Consider the following 24,853-nt stretch of genomic DNA (forward strand, 5'->3'; position numbering starts at 1 on the left):
GAAAATGCACAATGGAGCATTTAGAGTTAATACTGGACTACTGTACATACATTAATTTGGGGCATATCTCATCAAGAAGACAGGTCATTCTGCATGACCCTGTTCTAAACAGGTACCCATTGACTGAACTACTTTGAACATGTGCCATGGGATTCCCAGGCTGCACAAGTGCTGCAAGTCAGCACAGGAAATTTGTAAAGATTTTGTAAGCAGTGAATGAAAGCAACTCTTGAATAAAATATAATTGTACTGCAATAGCTGGAGAAAAAATATCTGGAAATCTGATGTTTGGGTTTTTTCACTCTCATTTTCAAATAAAAAGATTCATGTCTTCCATCCACCCATCTGCCATGAGGGATTAGGGCAGAAAGAGGATGGACTTTGGATATGGGGGCAAAACATAATACTTAAAAGACATGACCGAGTGTCTGTGAAGGAAAACGAAAAATAAGCTCTAGAGGAACAAGGCTGAAAGCTATCTCCTGTCCTAGATCATCATATAAACATATGAATCAGGAGCAGGAATCAGCCACTCGGCCCCTTTCATTTCTTTGCGACACCTCCCTCCCCCACATTCTTGCCTCTCTTCTCCATCAATTTGCCCTCCTTTCCAAACTACATTGACTCCTTGTTCAGTTATACTTCCACAGACTCGAGGAATCTCCACTATTTCACTGAAGGGAACATATTCATTTGCATTTAGCAACACTGTCCACAGCTATTCAACTATAGAAGCATCATCGTATCTATGCCTGATCCTAACCACATTAGACATCTATGTGCACACAGCTCCAGCAGGATTACTGGATGGTAATTTTCTATTATTACTTCTTTGCCTGCAGCAAACTGTAGAGCCCTTCGCTTTAAACTAACTGAGATCATCATACTTGGGATCAAACTTGGACAGACCCTCTCAGTCCGTGTGACTCGGCTATTTACCAAGTAAGGGGCAATATTTTCAATTTTAAAATGTATTTAACAAAACTTTCTTCTTGCACTAAAAGATACCATAATCAGTTGGCACGATCCTGGCGTTATGTACTATCCCCATACATGTGCATGTCTGTCAAACATGATTCATGAAGAGGGTTGGCTTTTAAAAACAAAATTAACACAAGCCAAATAACCAGGAAAGGACAGAGTCAGACCAGTTCACTTCATTCTTTGCAGTTAACCCAAAATGCATGCTATATTTAGCCGTGCAGATCCCACATCCCTGTGAGGGGCGCATACTTCAGAAAAAGAACACCAGGTGAGAGAGGTTCTTCACTAGATCTAGCTTATCCTTCCATTCAAACCTAAAGCTGATACCAGTGCAGCATCTAACTACTTTTTCGATCAGTTTGGAGTTCTGTTACCTCACCCAGAATCCATTCCCGGTGTTGATCACTATTTGTACAAAGAGGCGCTTCCCTGGCATCAATCCCTTGCCTTTTGCCAGTTGCCCCTTTGTCTAGCATCTATGGTTTGATCCAAAATTGTGCTCTGCATTCATTTTTTTTCTACTTAGCTACTGTTCAGTAGTGTCTTGTACATCCTTACAAATTGCCACTCTCATTTCAAACGGAAAAGTCAGAGCTTTTCTAGCCTTTCTTCATAACCGACTCTTCTCTGCACCTGTTCTGGAGCGCGTGTGTTAATTCTCTACTTCAGTGACCAGACCAGACCAGAGCATAGTGCTCAAGGTACAGCATTGTACACTCTAATTCAGCAATATAGCTCTCTTGGCTTTACTGACTGCGACTTCACAATGACTGCCGAGTCTATAATTACTCCCAGATCTCTTTTGGCCTCTCCCATAGGTCATTCAACAACATCTGCTGAGCAACTGCATCCTTCAAATCCAACATACAATACTTGCACTTGTATCCATATTGATGCATCTACCAGAGTTCTGCTCACTTACAAATTTTGTCTAAAGCCTTCAGTAGCTCTTGAGCTGCCTCATCTGATTCCACTGCCTGTCCTCCAAGTTTAGATATTATAGCTGACTAAACTGCATTATGTTTCTGAATCATTTATTAGAAATAGTAATGTAAAACACTTCATTGTGCACCTAAATTGTGACGTTCATTTTACACTAACCGCAGGAACCCCAGTTTCCTCTGAAACTTAAAGTACTAACATGAAGAAACAGACATGTTAACACTCCATGGCATCATGCATGCTGTATGTAACCTCTCATGCATGGTGATGGTCAGAACACCCAATTCGTTCCTACTAGATGCCTTGCTTCTTTGAGTGCAGAAGACTACCATTTGGCCGATTGAATCTGTGCCAGCTCTTTGAAAGAGGATTGCTCCTCGAAAGAGTGGCGCAAACTCAATGGCCTCTTTATGTGCTGTTCTATTCTATGATTCTTCCCCCCCCCACTCCCCCACCCACAACCCTAGCTAGGCCTTCTGCTTTTATGCTGAATTGATAAACCTCACTCAAAACAGGGACAGGGAATAGAAAGGGACAGTCAAAGAATGAATCCGCTGACACAGAAGATGTAGGGGGAGGGGAGAAGGAAGCAAGGGAAGTTGGATCATAATAATGAGCCTACTGACAGCTTATACTGCCATGCATCCAAAAAGACACTGGAATGAAAACTACCCCGAGGCATGTCTCGCTTACACTGGTACCAATTCATTACACACACACACCAGCTTATTTATTGTGGCAAACGGAGGTGAGAATTTGATTAATTTCAGAATGAATCTGAAGTCTGCTTGCAAATATAAAAATGGCATAAGGTGGGACTGCTCATCCAGCTATCTTCTGTAGATAGGGCTTCTTTTTATTCAATAGTTAACTTACAGATACAATGTCCAGTGAATTTTCTCTCTCCCTCCAAAGAATGAAGATGTCATCTCCCCCTACTGGCTCCGCATGAAATTTGGGCACTCTCAACCCTATTCCCAGCGCACATAAAGCCACAGCACTAAACAACAGACCAGTATAACACTAAGTAGAATAAGCTTATCGAACATAAAATGGATATAACATATAAATAGGAAAGATTTTGAAGTGCAAAATGTAACCTAGAGCATTGCATTCCATTTATCTCATTTTGCATCAAATGTACATAGGAACAAGTGTAGGCCATTCAGCCCTTGGAGCTTGTTCCAGCATTCAGTTAGATCATGGCTGATGTGTACCTCAATTCCATTTACCCACCTCCATAATCCCTTGATACCCTTTTCAGATTTCCACTACCCTGTATGTGAAAACATGCTTCCTAATTTTACTCCTGAATGGCCTAGGTTTAAGGTTCTACCCACTTGATCTGGATTCCTCCAGAGAGATAGCTTCTCTGCACATTGGGTCAAATCCTTTTGAACCCCTCAATTAAATCACACCTCAATCTTCCGAATTCAAGGGAATATTTGCCACATTTATGCAACCTGCCCTTATAATTTAACCCTTTCAGCCCAGTATCATTCTGGTAAGTCTGCGGTTAACCCTCTCCTGAGATGTGGTACCCAAAATTGAAGGCTGAAGTCCAGATGGGGGACTGCATTAGGCAACACTAGTGACAGACCAGTCATATTTTCAATTTATACCAAGCAAGGGAAACCAAGGTAGAAAGACAGTCAGAAACAAGCACGGTCACTGAAAAACCTTGAAAATCTGTAATTATTCCAGGTACTTATAACACTCCACAGATGCTGCCAGATCTGCTGAGTATTTCCAGCATTTCTTATTTTTATTACTTATAACACTTAACCGCCCAGAAAAACTGACTCAAGTCCTTACTTATCTGTCCTTTCCAATACTCGCCCCAACACTCTGCTGTGGCTCAGTTGTTAACACTCTGGCCTCTGATACAGAAGGTTGTAGGTTCAAGTCCTGGACTTGAGCACAAAAATCCAGGCTGACACTCCAGTGTGGTATTGAGAGAATGCTGCACTGTCGAAGGTGCCACCTTTCAGATGAGACATTAAAACAAAGCCCCATCTGTCTTCTCAGGTGGATGTAAAAGATCCCATGGCTTTATTTCAAAGAAGAGCAAGGGAATTAACCCCAGTGTCCCAGCCAACATTTATGCCTCAACCAACATCAAATAAAACAGATCACCTGGTCATTATCACATTGCCGCTTGTGGGAGCTTGCTATGTGCAAATTGGCTGCCATGTTTCCTACAATACAACAGTGACTAGACTTCAAGTGCTTTGGGATATCCTGAGCTCATGAAAGGCACTATATGAATGCAAGACATTAAAAAAAAAATCATGTCAATGCATGTGCATTAGTGGAAAGAGATTAAGTGTTTTTTGTTCAGGTTCATCCCAAGCAACTCCGTAACACAGGAGTCTGTGCTCTACGGGCTGTTCCCAGGGACGCACACAGAGATAAACATCAACTGCTGCTGGAGGACTATCAATTCGGCGAAAGACGCTCTTTGATCTGCCCGAAACTTGCTGGTCTTCCAGCGCAAAGAGTTGTCCACGACCGAGTGTTGCAGACTGGCACATTCCAAGGTCCAGGACTACGTGCTGAGGGACGCACTAAAGCTTGGGGCAGCCGCTGCAAAGGCTCAATGGGGAAAGACCACGGTGGAAGGTCCTCCCACCAAAGTGAACTGAGGGGCTGGCACATGGGAAACCCCTCGGGCTGCATACACCAAATATGGGTTTGTTGTAAAATGTACATGGCATGTAAAATGGAATGGAAGGGTTGTGAGGCAATTCCTGTATCGAAGAAAACTGATTTCCTCTGCACTTTTTGGAATGTCAATGCGGTGCTGTTTTGAACCGTTTTGTCATGCTTTTGTTTTTACTGATTCTTATGAATAAAGTATATTTCTGGGGGGAAAAAATTCCATTAGGGGTCACTTAATAGTAATTAGGACTGTAGACTCTATCCTTGCCTAGTCATGCTCCAGCCAACTATAACTCTCTGCCACTGACCTAGCTGTGGTCAGCTAATTTTAAAGACAAGAATCAAATCTGAACCCTTCCTTATTTCTATTTTAAATGCACTTTTACTGGTCCAGTGGCTGTATATTGTGCCTTAACTACACAATATTATACATTCTTATTACTGCAGAGAAACAAGACATTCTAGGAGTTTCTTTTAATACAACGGACAAGTGTCTATCCTACCAAACAATATACTGCTGCCATCTTGTGGTAAATTCATTGTGGTGCAAATATCCACCACAACACACAGCTCCTTCCTTCATTTAAGGTGAGCCTATAATTCACACACTGGATAATTCAACTTTTTTTCAGCATAAAAGAGTTTTCAATTAACAGGAGTATACAGTAAACCCTATTTTAACAACGTCACTACTACTCCTATCCGGAGGTGCAAGCTCCACCACTGACAGAAAATTGCCACCTTTAAGGCTGCTTTCTTTTGTTGGCATTAATCCATTTGTCTGAATATAAAGTGTCATTTCACCAATGCTCCCAAACACTGCAGAATAAAATCATTCGATATTGATCCCACAGTACTCAGGCCATTCTGACCCAGCTCCGAAACACTGGCTAGCTAACATCAGAAATGGAAACACATGGGGGACAATCTCAAACACTCTCCTTCCACCTCTGGATCCTGGGTTCAGATACAGCCCAAAAAGATGGGCTGAGGATGGTTTCTTTCTATTGGCTCTAAAGGATCGACATGAAATAAGTTTGGAAAGTTTCAACTCATTGCTTACACACACAAAGCTGCAGACAATTCAGAACCTGAAGGGAAACCCCACTTAGAGTATGAGGATGGTGTTGTGGAAAATGGAAATTTCCTACTGATCGGGAAGCCCTTACAAAGTTGGACTTATGGTGATTTGAACATAAAAGAAGCAGCTTTTTACTCTGCATCTAGCCCCGCTATACGCCGGGATAGAAACGGGACAAGAAACTAACATGTTAGACTCCTCAGCCCAACATCCTTCAACTTAGCGAGCAAAAAATAATTCACCAAGATAAATTATAGCTCATAAGTAGGACAAATTGTGGGGAGGCGGAGTAGTCAAAACTCATGTGATTTGATAGGCATTAATTGATGGAGATGACATAGAATTAAGACAGCTTAAAACAAAAAGGAAGAACGCTCACTTTTAAGATGCACTACATTAAAATGAAAAGCATCATTGTGTCTGTATTTGAGTGTTGCAAGTTAGTTAGATAAGGCAGGACAAACCTTGCTGGAATTCTATCTCCACCTTCAGGTACTGTCTGAGAAGATCCATGACAACCGCTTTCATATGACCCCGGATTCCACTTCGATACCTGAAAAAAAAAGTAGAAAAGTTCAGTTCATTGTAGCATCAAACTGAGTCTGGAGCAAAGGGTGCTGTATTTTGTGGACTCAGGACAGTCTCAAGTCCTGGAGTAACCAGTTTCAAAAACACAGCACAATTTCCATCTACTACTTGGGAAAGATCTCCTGCACTGTTGAATTTTATGGGTTTTGTGTGGGGTTTAAGATTTGATAAAATGATTTTGCTCTTGATAGCTTTTCCTACAGTCTTTCCTTTACTAGCTCGTCCAGACTTTGCAAATAGTCTTAATTGGCATTGAACACATGTACACTCAAATAATTTGGCCAATGCATTTCGACCAGTCAGCAGACTTTCTATTCTGTGACAGACAACAGTTTAAACCAGTTCACTGGATCAGTTAGTCTAGCCTTGTCACTAATGGTCTTAACTAGAATTACTTAAAGCCGAAAGAAGGTTGGTCTCCATTAGCAAAAATAAGCTCAATGTACCTGTGATCTTCACATCCTAAGACACAACAGACACTTGATATGCCTCAGGATGAAAAACTCTAAACTACAACTTTAAGAACCCAACCTTGTGTCTGGTGCTTAGTTGCCTGGCTACCCAACCATCTTTCAGACAATGCCATGGAGCAATACCAACAAGGTAACATCGAGCAAGGCGCGGAACTTATCTGAGGTCACTTGGCCAAATCCCAGAGTACAAAAAGAGGAGGAAAACACATCAAAAATATATTTTTAAATGACATACAATAATTAATCCGTGTTGTAAACCTGACAAGTAATATTTTGGCACTAAGTACATTTCCCAATTGAAGTCAATGGGAATGCATGGAAACTTTCTGGGCTGTTCCTAAGAAACTATATCAAACTTCATCTTCATAATCCTCCTGTGTGTTCCTCAATTATATTCAACGATCATTTCAACGGCAGCAAATGATTTCAAGCTTTTTCAAAATGCTTTAACAACAGTTTCTATTCAGCAACATTCATGCAATAATCAAGCCATTAACATGTAGGGCTGAATCACGATTAGGCATGAATACATAAATACTAAATACAGAAACTCTGTTAGAACCAAAGGTTAAGCATTTTTCATTCATTTAATATTCAAATGTCTTCATAAAAAGATGCAAATTATTATATTATTAGACACATTTGAAAGTCACCAGCACACACAAGCAAAGACGCTGCAAGGTGTTATTTCCGATGCATATACATGAGCCAAGGCAAACTATGAACCCCATCACAATTCCAATGGATAAATATCATGAAAAAAAATTTAAAAGATTCCATGCAGCCTTGAACCGAGACAGAAGTTCTGACTAGACATTTCCAATTATTTAATGATTGCTAAAGACTGGTCAGAATATCAGCAAGCTGTGATTAAGAAATATATCTGGTACGAGAGGACACAGGTTCCACTGGTTGGCATTGGTGCCACTGAATTTTGCTGGGTCTCTCCCAGCAATCCCAGTATTGCTACAAGTCAGTCAGGAGAATGTTGGGAATGGTTCAAACTTGTCCCTTCCCCACAAATCTAGATTTATCCAAAATCAAAGTTCTGAATAACCAGTCAGCGCACAAGCGGGGTGAATCTCCCCAGATTATCAGACTCTCACACCCACTGAACTATTGGGGAACTGGGATCCTAAAAAGTTATACAGCCAGGAAATGGATATGACTATGTTGTTCTTAAAATGGTGTTACCTTCCCCATTCTCCAGTTACCTCTCTGGTGTCCTTGGGACACAGAGCGCCCTCAGCCGAAGAGAAAAGTAACCTAGCCCCAGACCTTAGCACAGCTCTATAATTAGCTGCTAGAAGATGTGGGAAAAGTCTTTTCAATTTTCCTACCCAACCATCAGCATGAAGGAGAGGGGAAAAAAAGCAGAGAAAAATAAGTTACAGCAGTGAACTGCATCGTGCTGCTTTTTGACACTGCCTAGAGTTATTCACCTGAGAACTTGGGAGGTGAGTGCTAGCATGGTACTTAACCATGGAAGGAGCTATGTGGCCAAATCAACATTTATAGTCATTTTCAGCAAGAGTCAACAGTGGGGACAGTGGCCAATTTCCACCTCCCTAGTTCTGGGATTATCAATCAGTCACTGCCCCCAGACTATGGAATATGGGGCAGTGCAGATACAACCTATAAAGTCACAATCTGTCCCTTCCTGTGTAAATGGTATTCTAGTATAGATGCTAAGTCTGGACCTATTGCATTGACCATTCCCGTCACAATGGACCCATCAGAACACCCGAGCCAGACTCTAGAACTTGATGACGATTAATGCTCAGTATTAATCCTCCACCAACCGTATTACTAACCTCTGTACCAGCTGAACAATGCTCTGTGTATTCATGAAGAAAACCTCCCGCTCAGACTTCCTCTTTAATGTTGCAGCATGACTGTCCAATATATTGGCAACCTGAAAACGGAGAGAGAGAAACAAATTTTATCCGCAATCGGTAGAGATTTTAAATGAATAATTTTTTTTACATGAAATATGTAAATATTATGATTTTGAGGGACCCTTTAGATTATCGCCAACTGAAAGCATGGGAAAGTGACATATCAGGTAACTATTAGCACCATTCTTGAGATTGTTAGCTGCTTAGTATCGTCTGCTGACCATATGGTCTAACTAGCACATAGAAAATCATAGCGCCTAATCTGTCAAACCTTTAAACCTTATGGCACTATGCACAGCAATCCTCTAACACTGTGATACTTCATACAGACAGAGTTTCTCAGTGATATATGGGATATGGCTCAGAGCACCATCAGTTTCCGGGCTCACAGCCTATTTGACTGCAGGCTGGTTCACTTCCCTCTCCACTTGCTGTACAGCAACATAAAGCGAGGTTTTTGAGAGATTGGGCTATCCACCCCCCCCCACCGAAGCACAAGCAAAACAGCCATTCAGCAGCTCTGCACGATGAATTATGGCTATGAACCTCAGCCCATCACTCTGCAGTGAGGCATTACTCTGCAGAATGACATAATGGGTTGTCTTTTGATAGTTACAGAATCAAAACTGTCACAAGGTAGGCAAGTCCAACAGTCATTTCTCCAGTTTACTTTCAAAGCTGTTCAATATTCCTAAGAAGGGCCCACAATTAGGCCACTGCTTGCGATTTAGGCTCTCAAAAGGTTCTCGGACCCTAAAGTACCCAGTTCGTGATATCATCACTCAGAACCTGGACATCTGCCCCCACCCAATATAAAATGAAGGAGTACTTAAGCTTTCCTTCTTCTCTAACAACATGCATATTAACTGTGTTTACCTGGGAACAGGTGTAGGCCATTCAGCCCCTCAAACTGGTCCTGCCATTTAATTAGATCATGGCTGATATGTACCCCAACTCAATTTACTCACCTTTCATACCTTACCCAATAAAATGTCAATCTCAGACTTTAAATTTTCAAATGACCCCATCAGCCATAGCTTTTGGACAAGAAAATACCAGATTCTCAACTCTGGAGGAAAAAAAAAGTGCTTCCCAATTTCACTCCTGAATGACTTAGTTCCTAATTTCAGATTGTGCCCTCTTCTTCTGGATTCCCCCAGGGAATAGTTTTTCTGTACCTACACTGTCAAATCCATTTGGCATTTTAAATACTTCAATTACATCACCACTCTACTTTTTAAACACAAGGGAATACAAGACAGGTTTATATAACCCGATCTCATAATTAAGCCCTTTAATCCTTGGGATCATTTTGGCAAATCTCAGCTCCATTCCCTCTAAGGCCAATACATCCTTCCTAAAATGCAATGCCCAGAACTGAACACAGTACTCCTGATGGGATCTGACCAAGGCTCTAAGCAACTGAAGAAAAGCCTCCTCCCCTTTGTATTCCAGGATCCTTGATAAAGGCCAACATTCCATTGGCCTTTTAAATTATTTTTTGCACCTGTCCACGAGCTTTTAGTGATTTGTATCCCTGGATATTAAAATCCCTTTGCTCCTCCACAGTTCCTAATCTTTTGTTATGAAGAAAATATTCTGATCTGTCTTTCTCGGATCTGAAGTGGATAACCTCACACTTCCCCACGATGAATTCCATCTGCCCACTCAGTAAATATGTTTATGTCCTTTTGTAACTTTCTGCTTTGACCCATACCAAATTTTTTTGGTAGAATAAAATGAGCTGGATAAAATCAGAAATTTTAAAACTTAATTTACAGCCAGGCTATTTTTTTTTTCTCGTTTCTGAAAATCTCTAAGTACCTGTTGGCTGGGGAATTGGCAGAGCACGGAGGTGATGTTACTTGCATACTGTGCCATCTCCTTTTTGATAGCCTTCTCCACTGTTTGAGGGATTCTTCCAGAAACACTTGTCATAATATCCTGCAGCTCCAGGAGTGGGAGGGAGGGATCCCTCAGGGTCTGCATTAATCTTTCCACCCAGTCTCTCACCTTAAATGGTAGAATAAAACAGAAGTCAAAAGTTAACCTCACTGTGCTTTCCTTCTCCATGAAACTTTGAATTTCCCACTTGCTTTAAACAGGTAAATATTTCATGCGATGTGGTACTCCCTCAAACAGACTAGAAGTGCCCTGGTTCAATTCTGATGCTGAGTCAGCTGATCTCAGATCAGCAACAGTACGAACACCATAATTGGCCATAGCACATCTAGCCTACAAGGGGAGGCAGAAATCACACAGGCCTACTGTTCCTGGTCGGTATTGACTGATCCTTGCTGGAAAATTAGTCTATGTAGACGTTGGGTAAAAGCTGGATCATGTTCAGTTGTGATGCCTCCACAGTTCAGTCTGCTGATATTCATCACCTCACCTTAGACAGAAATGGCCAGTTGGATAGTAATACTGTACCCTAATGGCAGAAGCACCCTCAGCAGATGAGAAAATGATAGAAAAAATTTGAAAAAAAGTCAATATTTCAACACTGCTGCTGGTGGGTGGGTTGGAGGAATGTTGTGAATCATGATGTTTAAGACATCATGACTGTATGGGGCAGGTTTGGTGAACCACCTGGTCTCTTCCTAGTCATTGTTTTCATATGTTGTTGGAACACTGCGAGACAGACAAGGAACAGTACCGCCAAACAGTATGAACTGATCTTCTCCTCTCCATTTATTGCACTTTCCTCCCCTTTTATTTTTAAATAAAATAGCCCAGTGTTTACCAGCCAAATCAAACAGCCAATGCAGCAGTAGCCTGCTGCCTTCAATGTTCCCTGTCAGAAACCACGCCCCCCACCCCCCCCATAGTTTGTTTTGCACTCCTTCCAGAATGTTCACTGCTACACATATGGGACTGAAAGGACAATAAAGTGCGCTTAAATCCAAAACAAAAAACATATGAAGCAATTAATCAGGGCTGCAGATATTTTACAGGATACATAATGCGTGACTCAAGATTTCTCCAAGCAATACATCAAGGTTAAAAATTCACTGTTTTCCATCCTCCTTAAACTCTGCTACAACCTAACACAGCTCAAAATTGCAGTAAACTATATATGCTGAACTATATGTTTATTGTTTAATCTATGCCAGAGTCTCGCTTTTTAAAAATAATTTATAATTAGATGCAATGCAAAGGTACCTGACCAACCCTAGCTTAACCATCCAGAAATAGAACTTCAATTCCCCCAAAGCATCTAAATGTCGGTTAAATTATACCAGGGTTTTCCCTTCCATTACCCTAACCAGAAGTCCATTCTGCACATTTTGTGTGAAGAGTTCCCTGACACCAGTCCCAAATTTGCCTTTCACTAGTTTCAGCCTGTGTCCCCTTGCTTCACTGTTATCGTTTAACTTCATTAGTTTTCCAACTGTCTGAAAAACAGGAACATGAATCTGACCCCAATGCAAAGCCCCTGCACGTCATTCCGTGGCAGCACCTTAACACTGAAGAAGGACTCTGGCAGGCAGAATCCATTCATGATGTTCCCCAGGTTATCCAGGACATAATGGAAGATGCGGTGGGGTTTTTCTCCTCGGAGGGCCAAGCTCTGGATCCTGGCCAGTGGTCCCGTGAATAATTCCGCCTGGAATAAAACACAAAACTTAGGCATTTCAGGAATATATCTGTATAGCACACATTGTACAAATGTAACTTCAGCACTTCAGTGTCACGTGTGCAAGAAATGCGACTATGAAAAATTACGGACTAAAACTGAAGAGTTATAAAAATTGACTGTCTTTAAAAAATGAATCTTTCTTTTAAAAGGTGAACAATGCTGCTAAAAATGGCTGCAAGTGTATTCAAACATGGTCACACTGTCTGTTTAGAACAAAGGATGCCTAACTAGGTTGAGAGGTGTCAGGTGAACCCATCAAGAGACAGTTTTGAATTCAATGGGTTCTTATGAAACAAAGGCGGCGTGAAATAGTGTTAAAACCGAGGCAGAAGTGCACTGTTTATTCTAGTTGCACTTCTCCACAGGTCACAACATATATTTAAATTTTCCCATTTACTGATGTGGTCGATCATATACTCTATTTTTCCCAGAATAAAACACACTAACCAGGTTTCTTTAATGAACAAAATTATCAATTTATTATAAAACAAGTCTTATCTAGTAATGAAGTAAAGCATAAACACACAGATTGCAATTTTAAAGTTCCCTTTTTACTTCAGCCCTTCACACTCACACACACACATGCACATACACTGGTTAACCGTAAAAAATAAAAAAGGATTTTTGTTCAGAGCTCTGTTACCGCAAAAAAAAGCACTGGGGCTCAATACTTGCTCATTCTTGAAGAAAAGAACAGATGAGAAATGTTGTGTTCCAAAACTGGCACACAGTCTGGCCTCCGAGTACACGTAGACGGTCACTTTTAGAACAGTTCTTTTCAGGCGGCATCGAGAATTAAACTAGCAGGCTTTTCGTCAAAGACAGGAGACAAGATGAGTTGACATAGTGGACTTCTCAGGGTCTTTTAGAGGGGTGCTGGAAAGCTGAGCTGAGTTGCAGTCTTCTCTCCTTCCTTGGGAATTCTCTTCTTCTGCTGCAGGCTTGACACTTTAAACATTCAGCAAGAATCTGGTCTCTTCCTCCATAACACTTTTTCAGCAGCAGGCTAAGTTTATCTCATTCCAGAAGGTATACACGCTGACACTACAACCAAAAGGTTGCAAGTTTTTTGCTCTCTCAGGTGCGCGCTGCTGCTCCCGGGCTTGTCCTATCAACGGGTGCAACTGTCACTTATCTGCCCACACCTTCCCCAGTTACCAGGGTTTCTGTTCTATTTTTAACTTGAGTCACGTGACAACCAGTAAATGTTGTTGCCAAACCAGTTCTTTCAGTGCCCTCAATAACCCTCTTGAAAAAAAAAACTAGTTTCCAGCAAAGGGGCTGAGAGAAATCCAGCAAGAAGGGAAGTGCCCTGCTGTAGAATTCTACATCTGTATTTATACAGCAGTGAATTAGAAGTGATCCACAGCCTTCAACTGAACCTTCAACCAAGAGAGAAACCTACAAACACCTCAGGCTTGCAACCAAGAACATGACTTCCAAGAGAATTCAACAGGTTTACTGTGACCCCCGAAACCTACAACCCACATAAACCCACTTAGTCCTTTTCCGCTCTGCCGCATGCGTGGGCGTGCATGCGGGCGTACGAATGCATGAGTGGATGCGGTTGCGACAATTTCGGGTTAAGGCATATTGATCAATAAATAATTGATTTTCTGTTTTAAACCTAGAAGAAAACCAGTCACTATTGGCTTACTTGACAATTAAAACACAAAGGGGTTAAACCTGAATAACAAAAAAAACACTTGTTACGGTCAGAAGGGAGCGGAACAGGGAGAACCACCAAAACCTCTCACCACGTGGCCGTAACATCAGATTTCAAATGAAAAGGAACTCAAACTGTGCCCATTTGAGGCAACTGAGTAGCAAAGTGCCTAACGGTGTCATAACGAAGCTAGCACAGATAATTTCACAATCTTTCTGATGTGAAGTGTTCTATGATTTTGCTATATGATTCAAACTCAATCTACATAAAATACTACAAAATAAATCCCGATTGCCAAATCTTTGTCCTTCCTCCTCTTCTGGATGCATCTATTCCCTCTGGGCGACTTTTTCATGGGCCTTACTTCGCCATCTCACTCATGTGGCCATTTTCTATACATCAGCAATAGTAACAGCGAATATCATCGGGTTACTTGACTTTACAACCATATCAAAGTTGTGTCATATCCTGCCCTCACCCAATATCCACATGGACACACTTTCAGCAAGGAAAATTATACAGCAGTCAGGGCCTGAAACTTTGGCTAATTCTGCCCTTCCTAGCCAGTAGCATGGAGGTCAATTAAAGACTCTCTCATTACCATTCCAGCTGATAGTATCTTACAGTGTTGCCTCAGGACCTTCCTGATCTGCATGGTTCAGTTATTTCCTGTATAAGGATAAACTCAATGAGCCTTTGGGGAACCTGTAAATAAAACTTTTATTACAAACGAAACTTCTACACGTTTGATTTACCACTCTTCCCCCTTCAAACTCCTTTATGTCTGTTGATTAACATGCTTAAGAGAGCAGGCAAACAATTTATTCCTAGCCTGTTTCAAAGTCCTTTGAACTAGGAATTAAGTGGCCCGAGTTGACTTTCCATGCTTCAGCTACACTCTCGATGCAATCAGGTGGAATGAGGAACTTTCTGCAAAAGCAACCTCAGGTGCAAACCTGCATCCTACCACATGATGGCACCACAAAGCTGCCTGCTGAAAACTTTTCTGTCATTTCTCACAAACTGATAGCTAGAGACTTTCTTGCTGTTTAGGCAAACACTACACCTACTATCAGAGCATTCACACTGCAGTAAATGAACGACAATGAATCACACTTTGCTTCCATTTATTCTGGCTCCTTGAAAAAAATTCACTCTTTACTTCCTGGATTTCAAACACAGTAAAGGTAATTCAAGTTATTGTGTTGTGACACATGCATGTTTGCGCACAATACATCCAGTAAAATTTATTTTTTTTAATTCCTAGCCCCAGGAGGGACAACCAATTATTCAAAAACTTTTTGCTTAAATCTCCATTTTTATCTACCTTGCTGGAAAGGTTTCAGCCACATTTACATTGTAACCCTGAATCTGTAGCCAGCGTGCAAGCCCCAGCTTCTGGGCCTTTCCCTCTGACCCACTCAGAGATCACTGGCCTCAATCTGTGTTTATACACCTTCTTTAGCATCATAGCCCTATGGAAACGGTTTTGCCAAAGCTAGTGTGTGAATGCACCCAGAGTGTATTTTTTTCACAAGGGATGAATGCTAACTCATCTCTTGACATCCTTACGTATGCTTAAATTGCTCTAATTTAAAACTGACTCAAAAGAAATAATATTCTTGTAATTTCTATTAAACGCCCTATATGTTACAAATCTATTTTGTAGCACAGACTTTTTTCACAAATTACTTGAAGGGCACAGGAACATGTGTCGACTGGACAAAGAGCCAAACTCAAGCTCCTCAGTTTGTGCTCTATTACAATTACATTCAGGTTGTACAAATTGACAAAGAAGTGCCTTTCCCCTCATTAGAGTTAATCTCTGCTTAGAATTCAACTGGATTTAGAATATTCCTAATATTTTTGTCTCGATTAGCCACCCTGGAAGATACTCCTAAACATCATCACTCTTTGGCCTTGATTAGATAGCACAGAATGACTAAGGGTGATTTACTCAATTTGCCCACACCCCACCAATCCCAGTCAGTGTGTTGGCACAAGACTGATTAGGCTGCCTTCATCAAAGTTTAAAATATTTCAATATACTTTCCATCAATTGAGAGACTTAAATATTTTACACTAACAACTTCAACAAAAGGTCAATAGGAAATAACGACAGTTCAATCGGTCAGCATATATGAAATACTGCTCGGAATCAGCTAATATTAAAGAGAGTTTATGTTTCATGTAAGTTTTAATGAAAAGACCTTTGAAATAGTAATTAATCTGTAACTATAATTTTAACACACAACAAAGCTATGTTTCACATATATGTTCGCTCACGTCTTTTTTTATTATCCAGAACTGATGGGGTTAATGGCAAAATATTAGGCAACTCTAATAAAACTAAAAGCTGAACTGTCTCATACTTGCTGCACTCTGCTTGGATCATCTAGTTGCAGTTTGGCAATCACACAGCCTGGTTCAAGGACGGCTCCTGGTCTCTTCACGTAATGAATACATCCAGATGCCTGAGCAACCAGCGTCATCACCATCTTCATCACCTGCGCAAGAAATAAATTAATTAGACATCTATGAAAAGCTCATGGTGTACTTACATGCTAGGTTCCATTGTATGATCAGCCTTGACTTACTTGGTGGCACTCGAGACTGAGTCAGTAAGCCGTGGGTTCACGTCCCACTGCAGGACTCGAGCACATAATATCGGCTCACGCTTCATAGTGTGTCTTTGACTAAATAGTTTCAAAATAACAAATTTGAAGGTAACCTTAATCTCTGCACTTGCGAATATCTATATAAAAACAATGTAGGAATATCAACCAAGATTAGAAATCAGAGTAACATTGGCACCAGAGTCTATAGAGGTTATGACAGAAAGGTGCATCGGTCTCTGATGCTGAAACTGAGCCTCTCTTGACTCAACTGTATCAAATAAAACATGATTGTCCACTATGAATTTGTACTTGCACAGCTCTATGACGACAGCTCCTTTCATATTCTTGTTCTATCTGGATTTGGATTATTTACCTCAATTTCAGCAAAGCAGTGATCTGCAAAAACATGGCCACCATCTTCTACCGTGTATTGGATCAGCTTCCCTGCTGAGGGCGAGCGCAACAGTGAGGGGTCATTTTCCTTGTCAAATACGCAAGTCTTGTTCCCAATCGTAACACGATATCTGTGACAAAGTTCCCGACGTTAAAACGTATAACTAACAAAGGTCCAGTAAGAACACGCTTTGAAGCAGCAGTCAGGAAAAAACAACTCTGTCCTCACCTGTCTACTTCCTCCTTCATGTATGAAGTGTAGCTGCTGCCATCGTAGGACAACAACAAGCCACCGTCACTCAGGCGATGAACGTCCACCTCCACAAACGAGTTATTCATTATAACTACATAGCAATTAGGCGACTGGCGCGTAATCTGTGAAAGGGATGAACAGCAGCATTGATAACTTCTGGAACTGCTCAGACAACTGAAGCTGCAGCTTAAACATTTTGTAAATCAGCTTAAAAGATGTCCAGCAGCTTCAAATGGATGCCCACCATTCAGACTAGTTTGCCACTGTTGAGCAGGCCTCAACCAAAGGTCTTGAATGAAATGACTCACCCTATTTCTCAGTATAGACACTATGTGAGATATAAAGGAGGAAGGTTTCCTCACTCACTTGAAGAATGCATTCTCTATAATAACAACAGCACTAAGAGAAGGCATGTCTTCCAGACTCCTGCTGCCCCAGCTGGAAGAGAATTCATGTTGGTGGAACAATATGGGAGGGAGAGGGAATATAATTACACAAGTAACAAAACAAAATCACAATGAAATGTTTCCTCAGCAAAGTTCATCTCCCTTCAAGTCAAGTCAGGCCAGGCAGGGGTAGTTTCATGGGGCGCCAGCGGTCCTCCAGCATCTAGTTTAATGGGCTGTGCTTCATGTCACCTTAGACAGTGAGAGTTGTCAGTTATAGACCATTGGGTTGGGAGGGTCCTCACAGCTAAAGCCACTCTTGTACGTACTTTCCATCAATAATCTAATCAGGGCACCCCAACTCCTGACACATCTGAAATCAAACTTCAGCCTTTCCTTGCCTATAATTCTGATACTGTTCAACATGTTGCCACCAAGCCTCGGTGAGGAAAGGAGAGAAAAGTCCTAACAACTTATAACCTTTAAGGACACAAGACCTTATCAGATCCAGACACATATTCAACCAGTCAACTGACTATTAATATTCCAGGCAGACACTCTGGAATCAGTGCCAACTGTAAGGCTGACGCATTGCCAATTTAATAAAGGCTACTGATATTCTGTCACATTACTGCACTGACCTTTTCATTACTATAGGTCCCTGAATCTAAAATTGGATAGCAGTGCACTTGAGACTGAATGGACTTCTAGTTTCCTGAGCTTATAACTTGCAGTGAACCAAGATGATACAAAGAAACAAAAACTACCAGTTTGACAACAACTTTGTGTATTTACTTCTGGTGTTTTAGGTTTGCCGCAGACTCATAATGTTGCCAACATGTGTGCCCCAGCACAGTTATACCTATATTGTTACAGAACTGTCTACACCCACAACACAGTCAACCATTTTTATAGCATGTTTAATATAGAAAAATGTGCTGAGCACTTCACAGGAGCAAAGACTAAACTTAATACCAGGCCAAAGAAGGAGACAGGAGGAGGGGTGAATACAAGCTTGGCCAGAATTTGGTTTTAAGCAGCAGAGACAGAAAAGTATGAGGGAATTCCCAAGATTAAGGACTAGATGAATGGAGGCATGGCCACCAATGGTGGAGCAAAGAGCTTATGGGATGCACAAAAGGGCAGATTTGGATGAATGCAGAGCCCTCAGAGGATTGTAGGGCTAGAGAAGATTACAGAGATACAGTGAAGTTCGAGGCCATGGAGAGACGGGGACCAATTTATAGGAACTTTTTTTTTGTTAATTATTTAGAGATACAGCACTGAAACAGGCCCTTCGGCCCACCGAGTCTGTGCCGACCAACAACCACCCACTTATACTAACCCTACAGTAATCCCATATTCCCTCCCTACACTAGGGGCAATTTACAACGACCAATTTACCTATCACCTGCAAGTCTTTGGCTGTGGGAGGAAACCGGAGCACCCGGCGAAAACCCACGCAGTCACAGGCAGAACTTGCAAACTCCGCACAGGCAGGACCCAGAATTGAACCCGGGTCCCTGGAGCTGTGAGGCTGCGGTGCTAACCACTGCGCCGCCCCTAGGAACCTAGGAACAGGCATTTAGTCCCTAGAGCCTGTTTCGCTATTTAATGAGATCATGGTTGATCTGTGACCCAACTCCACATACCTGCCTTTGTTCCACATCTCTTAATACCTTTGGCTGACAAAAATCCATCAATCTCAGACTTAAAATTAACAACTGACCTAGCATCAACTGCCATTTGCAGAAGAGAGTTCCAAACTTCTACCACCCTTTGCGTGTAGAAGTGTTTCCTAGCTTCAATCCTGAAAGGCCTGGCTCTAATTTTTAAGTTGTGTCCCCTAATCCTAGATTTACCAACAAATTTCTACTCCCAGTGTCAACATCAAGCACTTCCAGGTGAGCTATCACACAGACAGATGCAGAGTAAAACTCACTCTATTTTCAAATGAGACATTAAAGCGAGGCCCCATTTGACGAATGCAGGAGACCCCACTATTTTGAAGAAAAGCAGAAGAGTTCTTACTCAGTGTCCTGGCCAATATTTACCCCTCAACCAACGTCACTAAAACAGATTATCTTGCCATCATCACATTGCTGTCCGCAGATTGGCCACTACATTTCCGACATTAGAACAGCAACAACACTCACAAAAAGTACTTCATTGGCTGTAAAGCACTTTGAGGCGTCCTAAGGTTGGAATAGGCGCTTTATAAATGCACTTTTTTTCTTTCTTTGTCCCTATATTTCAGCTCCAACATCAGAATAATACTCGCTGCTCCACCAGTGCTGCAATTTTTCCAAAGTGAGATTGTCCAATTGGGACTGCATTGAGACTGCCCAAACTACACACAGGATCCTATCAGCCAAGAGACAGAAGAGACTTTAAAGCCAGAGGTGAAAGACCCATATCTAACCTAAAGCACCGTCCTCTCTCACAACATTTCCAATAATGCAAATATCGTTGCAAAATTTCATACGTTTACAATTCCTAGCACACTTATACAAGTGCTTGAAATAAACAAATTATTGTCAGCACACAGTGACCAGAGAAAACCGGTCCCATTTCAAGTACAAAAATAAGCAAATCAAAAATTATGCCAACAGAGTTCAGAAGTGCTTTTTCTACATTTAGGACTTTACCTTTAGTACATATTTCACCCCTTCATAGATGAGCTCCCCATCCACTGTATTCAGAAGAGTATGAGCTGGCAAGACTTGGCCCCTAAGGAAAAATAAGCAGGCTGACATTTACTATGATTGGGAATGATCTAATGCCTGATAAAATCACCACCCACCAGCCCACTGAAAGAGCTGGACAGTGATTCAACTAGTCAGGACTGCTACATTCTATGCAACAAGTAAAACAAATGCAGGTGCTGGATATCTGAAATGGAAACAGTCAACAGGTGAGGCAGCAGCATTGGAAACAACAGAGTAGTTAACATTTCAGGTGTGGACCTTTCTTCACAACTTTGGAAAAAGGGTTTATACCCAAAAGTTACCTTCACAAATGCTGCTCGACCTGCTGAGTGTTTCCACAATTTCTGATAAATCTTTACTTTACATGACCTGAAATACAAATTAATTTGCCAGTTACCTTCACCTTCTCCCCTCCAATCCTTTATTGTCATCTCTTTGACTTGCCTGATTTTTTGGTGGTGGGAGAAAAGCTAGGGGTGGTGATTGAAGACATGATCAGTCTTGGCTGTGGTGAAACAGCTTACTGACATTGCTGTCCAGGCTAGCACACAAAAAAATGGGTAGCTGGGTGTGGTATTGAAGGCCTACTGATATCTGTGGAATTGTATCCCAGCAGAAATAGGTGTCTTTCCAAAAGAAGGAGGTTATACCAATCCTTCGAGCAGCATTTATTTTGGCATTTTTCGCCAAACACCATAAGACGCAACTCTTAAGAAGGTTTCTTCAAATTTGCTGTATTACAGTCACTTGGGTTCCTGTGTAAACAGCAGGAGCAACAAGCAGAAATAAAAATCAGTACTGAAGGTGACCCAGTGACAATGGACAATAGTGACATTTTAACATCTTTTTAAAAACAAACTATCGAAAATACAGATAATGAATACAGATAAGATTGTTAAAAATGCAAATCAAAACAATTTATTTACCTTTCCAACGAGTGAAGGAAATTAGAGACACTGTTTCTGAAGGATTTATCTGCAACATGAAGAGCTCCACAGACAATCCCCAGCATGGTGTCCGGCCTCTCAGCCTAAAGGGGACAAAGTGATATTTCAGCAAATATACAGTCCAATTCAAATTACTACTGTGAATTCATAATCATTCTAAAGAGCTGCTCCCCATAGCTTAACAAACCTTCTTCCCAGTGTACAACTGAGACTGAATTCAATCCCCCATATGCTCCATTTGAGTTGAGTTAGTGGACTCCAGCCAACAGGGATATTACTGTTGGCCTCAGTGCTCCAGTTAAGGAAAAGAAATGTTCAGTTAAGGATCCTCTTCCTACGTCCGCTGAGTATGCGTTGTAGTCTGTGCGAGACAGAGTTTATGTATGGGAAGCTGACTCCTGTCTTGGTCGAGGGAGTTGTTACAGTGCAAGCAACAGATGGATGTGTGTTGATCTTGTGGGAAAGAAATCCATTGAGTTGAAGTGTAAACTTGATATGGCACAGTTCCTTTTGTAGATGTTTCTTATCGCTAATGGAGTAGGCAATGATATCTGGCTACATCTACTCAAGAAACCATCACTATCTGCTCTGCAGCCAACATACCCCGACAAAGAACAATAGCATGTATCGACTTACCACAAAACACAATCCGCAGCAAGAAAAGCATGCACCGACCTATCATGGGACATAATTAGCTGACCAATAGCAGCATGAACAAGATGTAATAACCTATCAGCAGAAAGATCCCGCCCACATTCCCATTCTCCACCACATATAAACCCACTGTTTCCACTCGTTCAAGTTATTATTCCAGACGACAGGCAGAGTAAGCTGCCTGAAATGTCGCGACCTACGAGCTCTTCTAAGAACTCCTTTTGAAGGAAACAAATTCTCTTTTCAGAGAAAATTCACAAGGCGTAAAACCATCTTACTGAACATTACCGCTCTCACCATGAAAACCTTCAAACAACGTTTTTTCTCCTCTTCCTGATGGCCATTTAGGAATTCCTGCCAGAAAGTGCATGTGGGAGGACTTTGGATGGGGACAAGATCAAAGTTGGCAGTGATGAATAGTTTCTGAGAACAGTGCGAAAGACAGCTGGCACTCATGGACCATACCACAGTAATGAGTCAATAACATCAGGGGTGGGAGGGAGGGGTGGAAAATATCTGCAGCACATTTGAGAGGAAAGTAGTTAAAATTACCAAGAATATTGGATTTCCACTGTCTCTTCCCCTCCCACCCCCCACCCCCCGATAGGCAGCAATTTCACTGCTCTGGTATTTATGATTTTGCTTGATGGTAGTAGTAAACAACGGGTAAAGCCATTTTCGCAATGGTGTCAACACAGATAGCAAAATCTTATTGCCCAGGAAAATGATAGTCAGGAGGGAGAGAGTAACCAGAAGGGAGAGGTGTGCCAGATCAACTACTACCCTACACAACTGATACCGTGCAGACAATGTCCCAGACACTGCAATCACTATCCCTGGGTATGTCCTGTCCCACCGGCAGGACAGACCCAGCTGAGGTGGCGGGACAGTGGTCTAGAGTAGGGAGGGAGCTGCCCTGGGAGTCCTCAACATCGACTCCAGACCCCATGAAGTCTCATGGCATCAGGTCAAACATGGGCAAGGTAATCTCCTACTGATTACCACCTACCGCCCTCCCTCAGCTGATGAGTCAGTACTCCTCCATGTTGAACACCTCTTGGAGAAGCACTGAGGGTGGCAAGGGCACAAAATGTACTCTGGGTGGGGTCTTCAATGTCCATCACCAAGAGTGGCTCGGTAGCACCACTACTGACCGAGCTGGCCAAGTACTAAAGGACATAGCTGCTAGACTGGATCTGCGGCAGGTGGTGGGGGAACCAACACGAGGGAAAAACATACTTGACCTTGTCCTCACCAATCTGCCTGCCGCAGCTGCTTCTGTCCATGACTGTATCGGTAGGAGTGACCACCACACAGTCCTTGTGGAGATGAAGTCCCGCCTTCACATTGAGGATACCGTCCATCGTGTTGTGTGGCACTATCACTGTGCTAAATGGGATAGATTTTGAACAGATCTAGCAATCACAACTGGGCATCCATGAGGCGCTGTGGGCCATCAGCAGCAGCAGAACTGTACTCAACCACAATCTGTAACCTCATGGCCCGGCATATTCCCCACTCTACCGTTACCATCAACACTGGTTCAATGAAGAGTGCAGGAGGGCATGCCAGGAGCAGCACCAGGCATACCTCAAAATGAGGTGTCAACCTGGTGAAGCTACAACACAGGACTACTTGCATGTCAAACTGCATAAGCAGCATACAATAGACAAAGCTAAGCGATCCCATAACCAATGGATCAGAACTAAGCTCTGCAGTCCTGCCACATCCAGTCGTGAATGGTGGTGCACAATTGAACAACTAACTGGATGAGTGAACTCCACAAATATACCCATCCTCAATAATGGGGGAGCCCAGCACATCAGTGCGAAAGATAAGGCAGAAGCATTTGCAACAATCTTCAGCTAGAAGTGCCGAGTTGATGATCCATCTCGGCCTCCTCCTGAAGTCCCCAGCATTACAGATGCCAGACTTCAGCCAATTCGATTCACTCCGCATGATATCAAGAAACGACTAAAGGCACTGAATACTGCAAAGGCTATAGGTCCTGACAATATTCCGGCAATAGTTCTGAAGACCTGTGCTCCAGAACTTGCCACACCCATAGCCAAGCTGTTCCAGTATAGCTACAACTCTGGCATCTACCCGGCAATGTGGAAAATTGCCCAGGTATGTCCTGTACACAAAAAGCAAGACAAGTCCAACCCAACCAATTACCGTCCCATCAGTCTACTCTCAATCAGTAAAGTGATGGAAGGTGTCATCAACAGTGCCATCAAGCAGCACTTGCTTAGTAATAACCTGCTCAGTGATGCTCAGTTTGGGTTCTGCCAAGGCCAGTCAATTCCTGACCTCATTACAGCCTTGGTTCAAACATGGATAAAAGAGCTGAACTCAAGGGGTGAGGTGAGAGTGATTGCCCTTGACATCAAGGCAGCATTTGACCGAGTATGGCATCAAGGAGCCCTCGCAAAACTGGAGTCAATGGGAATCAAGGGGAAAACTCTCTGCTGGTTGGAGTCATACTTAGAGCAAAGGAAGATGATTGTGGTTGTTGGAGGTCAATCATCTGAGCTCCAGGACATCACTGCAGGAGTTGCTCTGGGTAGTGTCCTGGGCCCAACCATCTTCAGCTGCTTCATCAATGACCTTCCTGCAATCATAAGGTCAGAAGTGGGGATGTTCACTGACGATTGCACAATGTTCAGCACCATTCACGACTCCTCAAATACTGAAGCAGTCAGTGCAGAAATGCAGCAAGACCTGGACAATATCCAGGTTTGGGCCGATAAGTGGCAAATAACATCTGCGCCACACAAGTGCCAAACAATGACCATCTCCAACAAGAGAGAATCTAACCATCTCCCCTTGACATTCAATGGCATTACCATCGCTGAATCCCCCACTATCAACATCCTAGGGGCAACCATTGACCAGAAACTGAACTGGAGTAGTCATATACATATCGTGGCTACAAGAGCAGATCAGAGGCTAGGAATC

The 24,853-nt window shown here is 42.2% G+C and overlaps 1 protein-coding gene across 2 annotated transcripts in view; it reads right to left on the reverse strand.

Annotated features, from left to right (window-relative positions):
* Positions 1-24,853, reverse strand: part of acaca (acetyl-CoA carboxylase alpha) — a 320,877-nt gene that overhangs the window by 247,720 nt on the left and 48,304 nt on the right. For both annotated transcript variants that reach the window (XM_068010389.1, XM_068010388.1), the window contains exons 15-23: positions 21,218-21,321; positions 20,232-20,313; positions 17,174-17,319; positions 16,925-17,075; positions 16,306-16,440; positions 12,088-12,234; positions 10,452-10,640; positions 8,544-8,644; positions 6,133-6,221 (exon numbers count right to left, since the gene is read on the reverse strand). In XM_068010389.1, the coding sequence (XP_067866490.1) occupies positions 6,133-6,221; positions 8,544-8,644; positions 10,452-10,640; positions 12,088-12,234; positions 16,306-16,440; positions 16,925-17,075; positions 17,174-17,319; positions 20,232-20,313; positions 21,218-21,321 (1,144 nt within the window). The remainder of the gene's footprint in view (positions 1-6,132; positions 6,222-8,543; positions 8,645-10,451; positions 10,641-12,087; positions 12,235-16,305; positions 16,441-16,924; positions 17,076-17,173; positions 17,320-20,231; positions 20,314-21,217; positions 21,322-24,853) is intronic.

Source organism: Heterodontus francisci, chromosome 30, assembly GCF_036365525.1.
Source record: "Heterodontus francisci isolate sHetFra1 chromosome 30, sHetFra1.hap1, whole genome shotgun sequence".
NCBI classification, from domain to species: Eukaryota; Metazoa; Chordata; class Chondrichthyes; order Heterodontiformes; family Heterodontidae; genus Heterodontus; species Heterodontus francisci.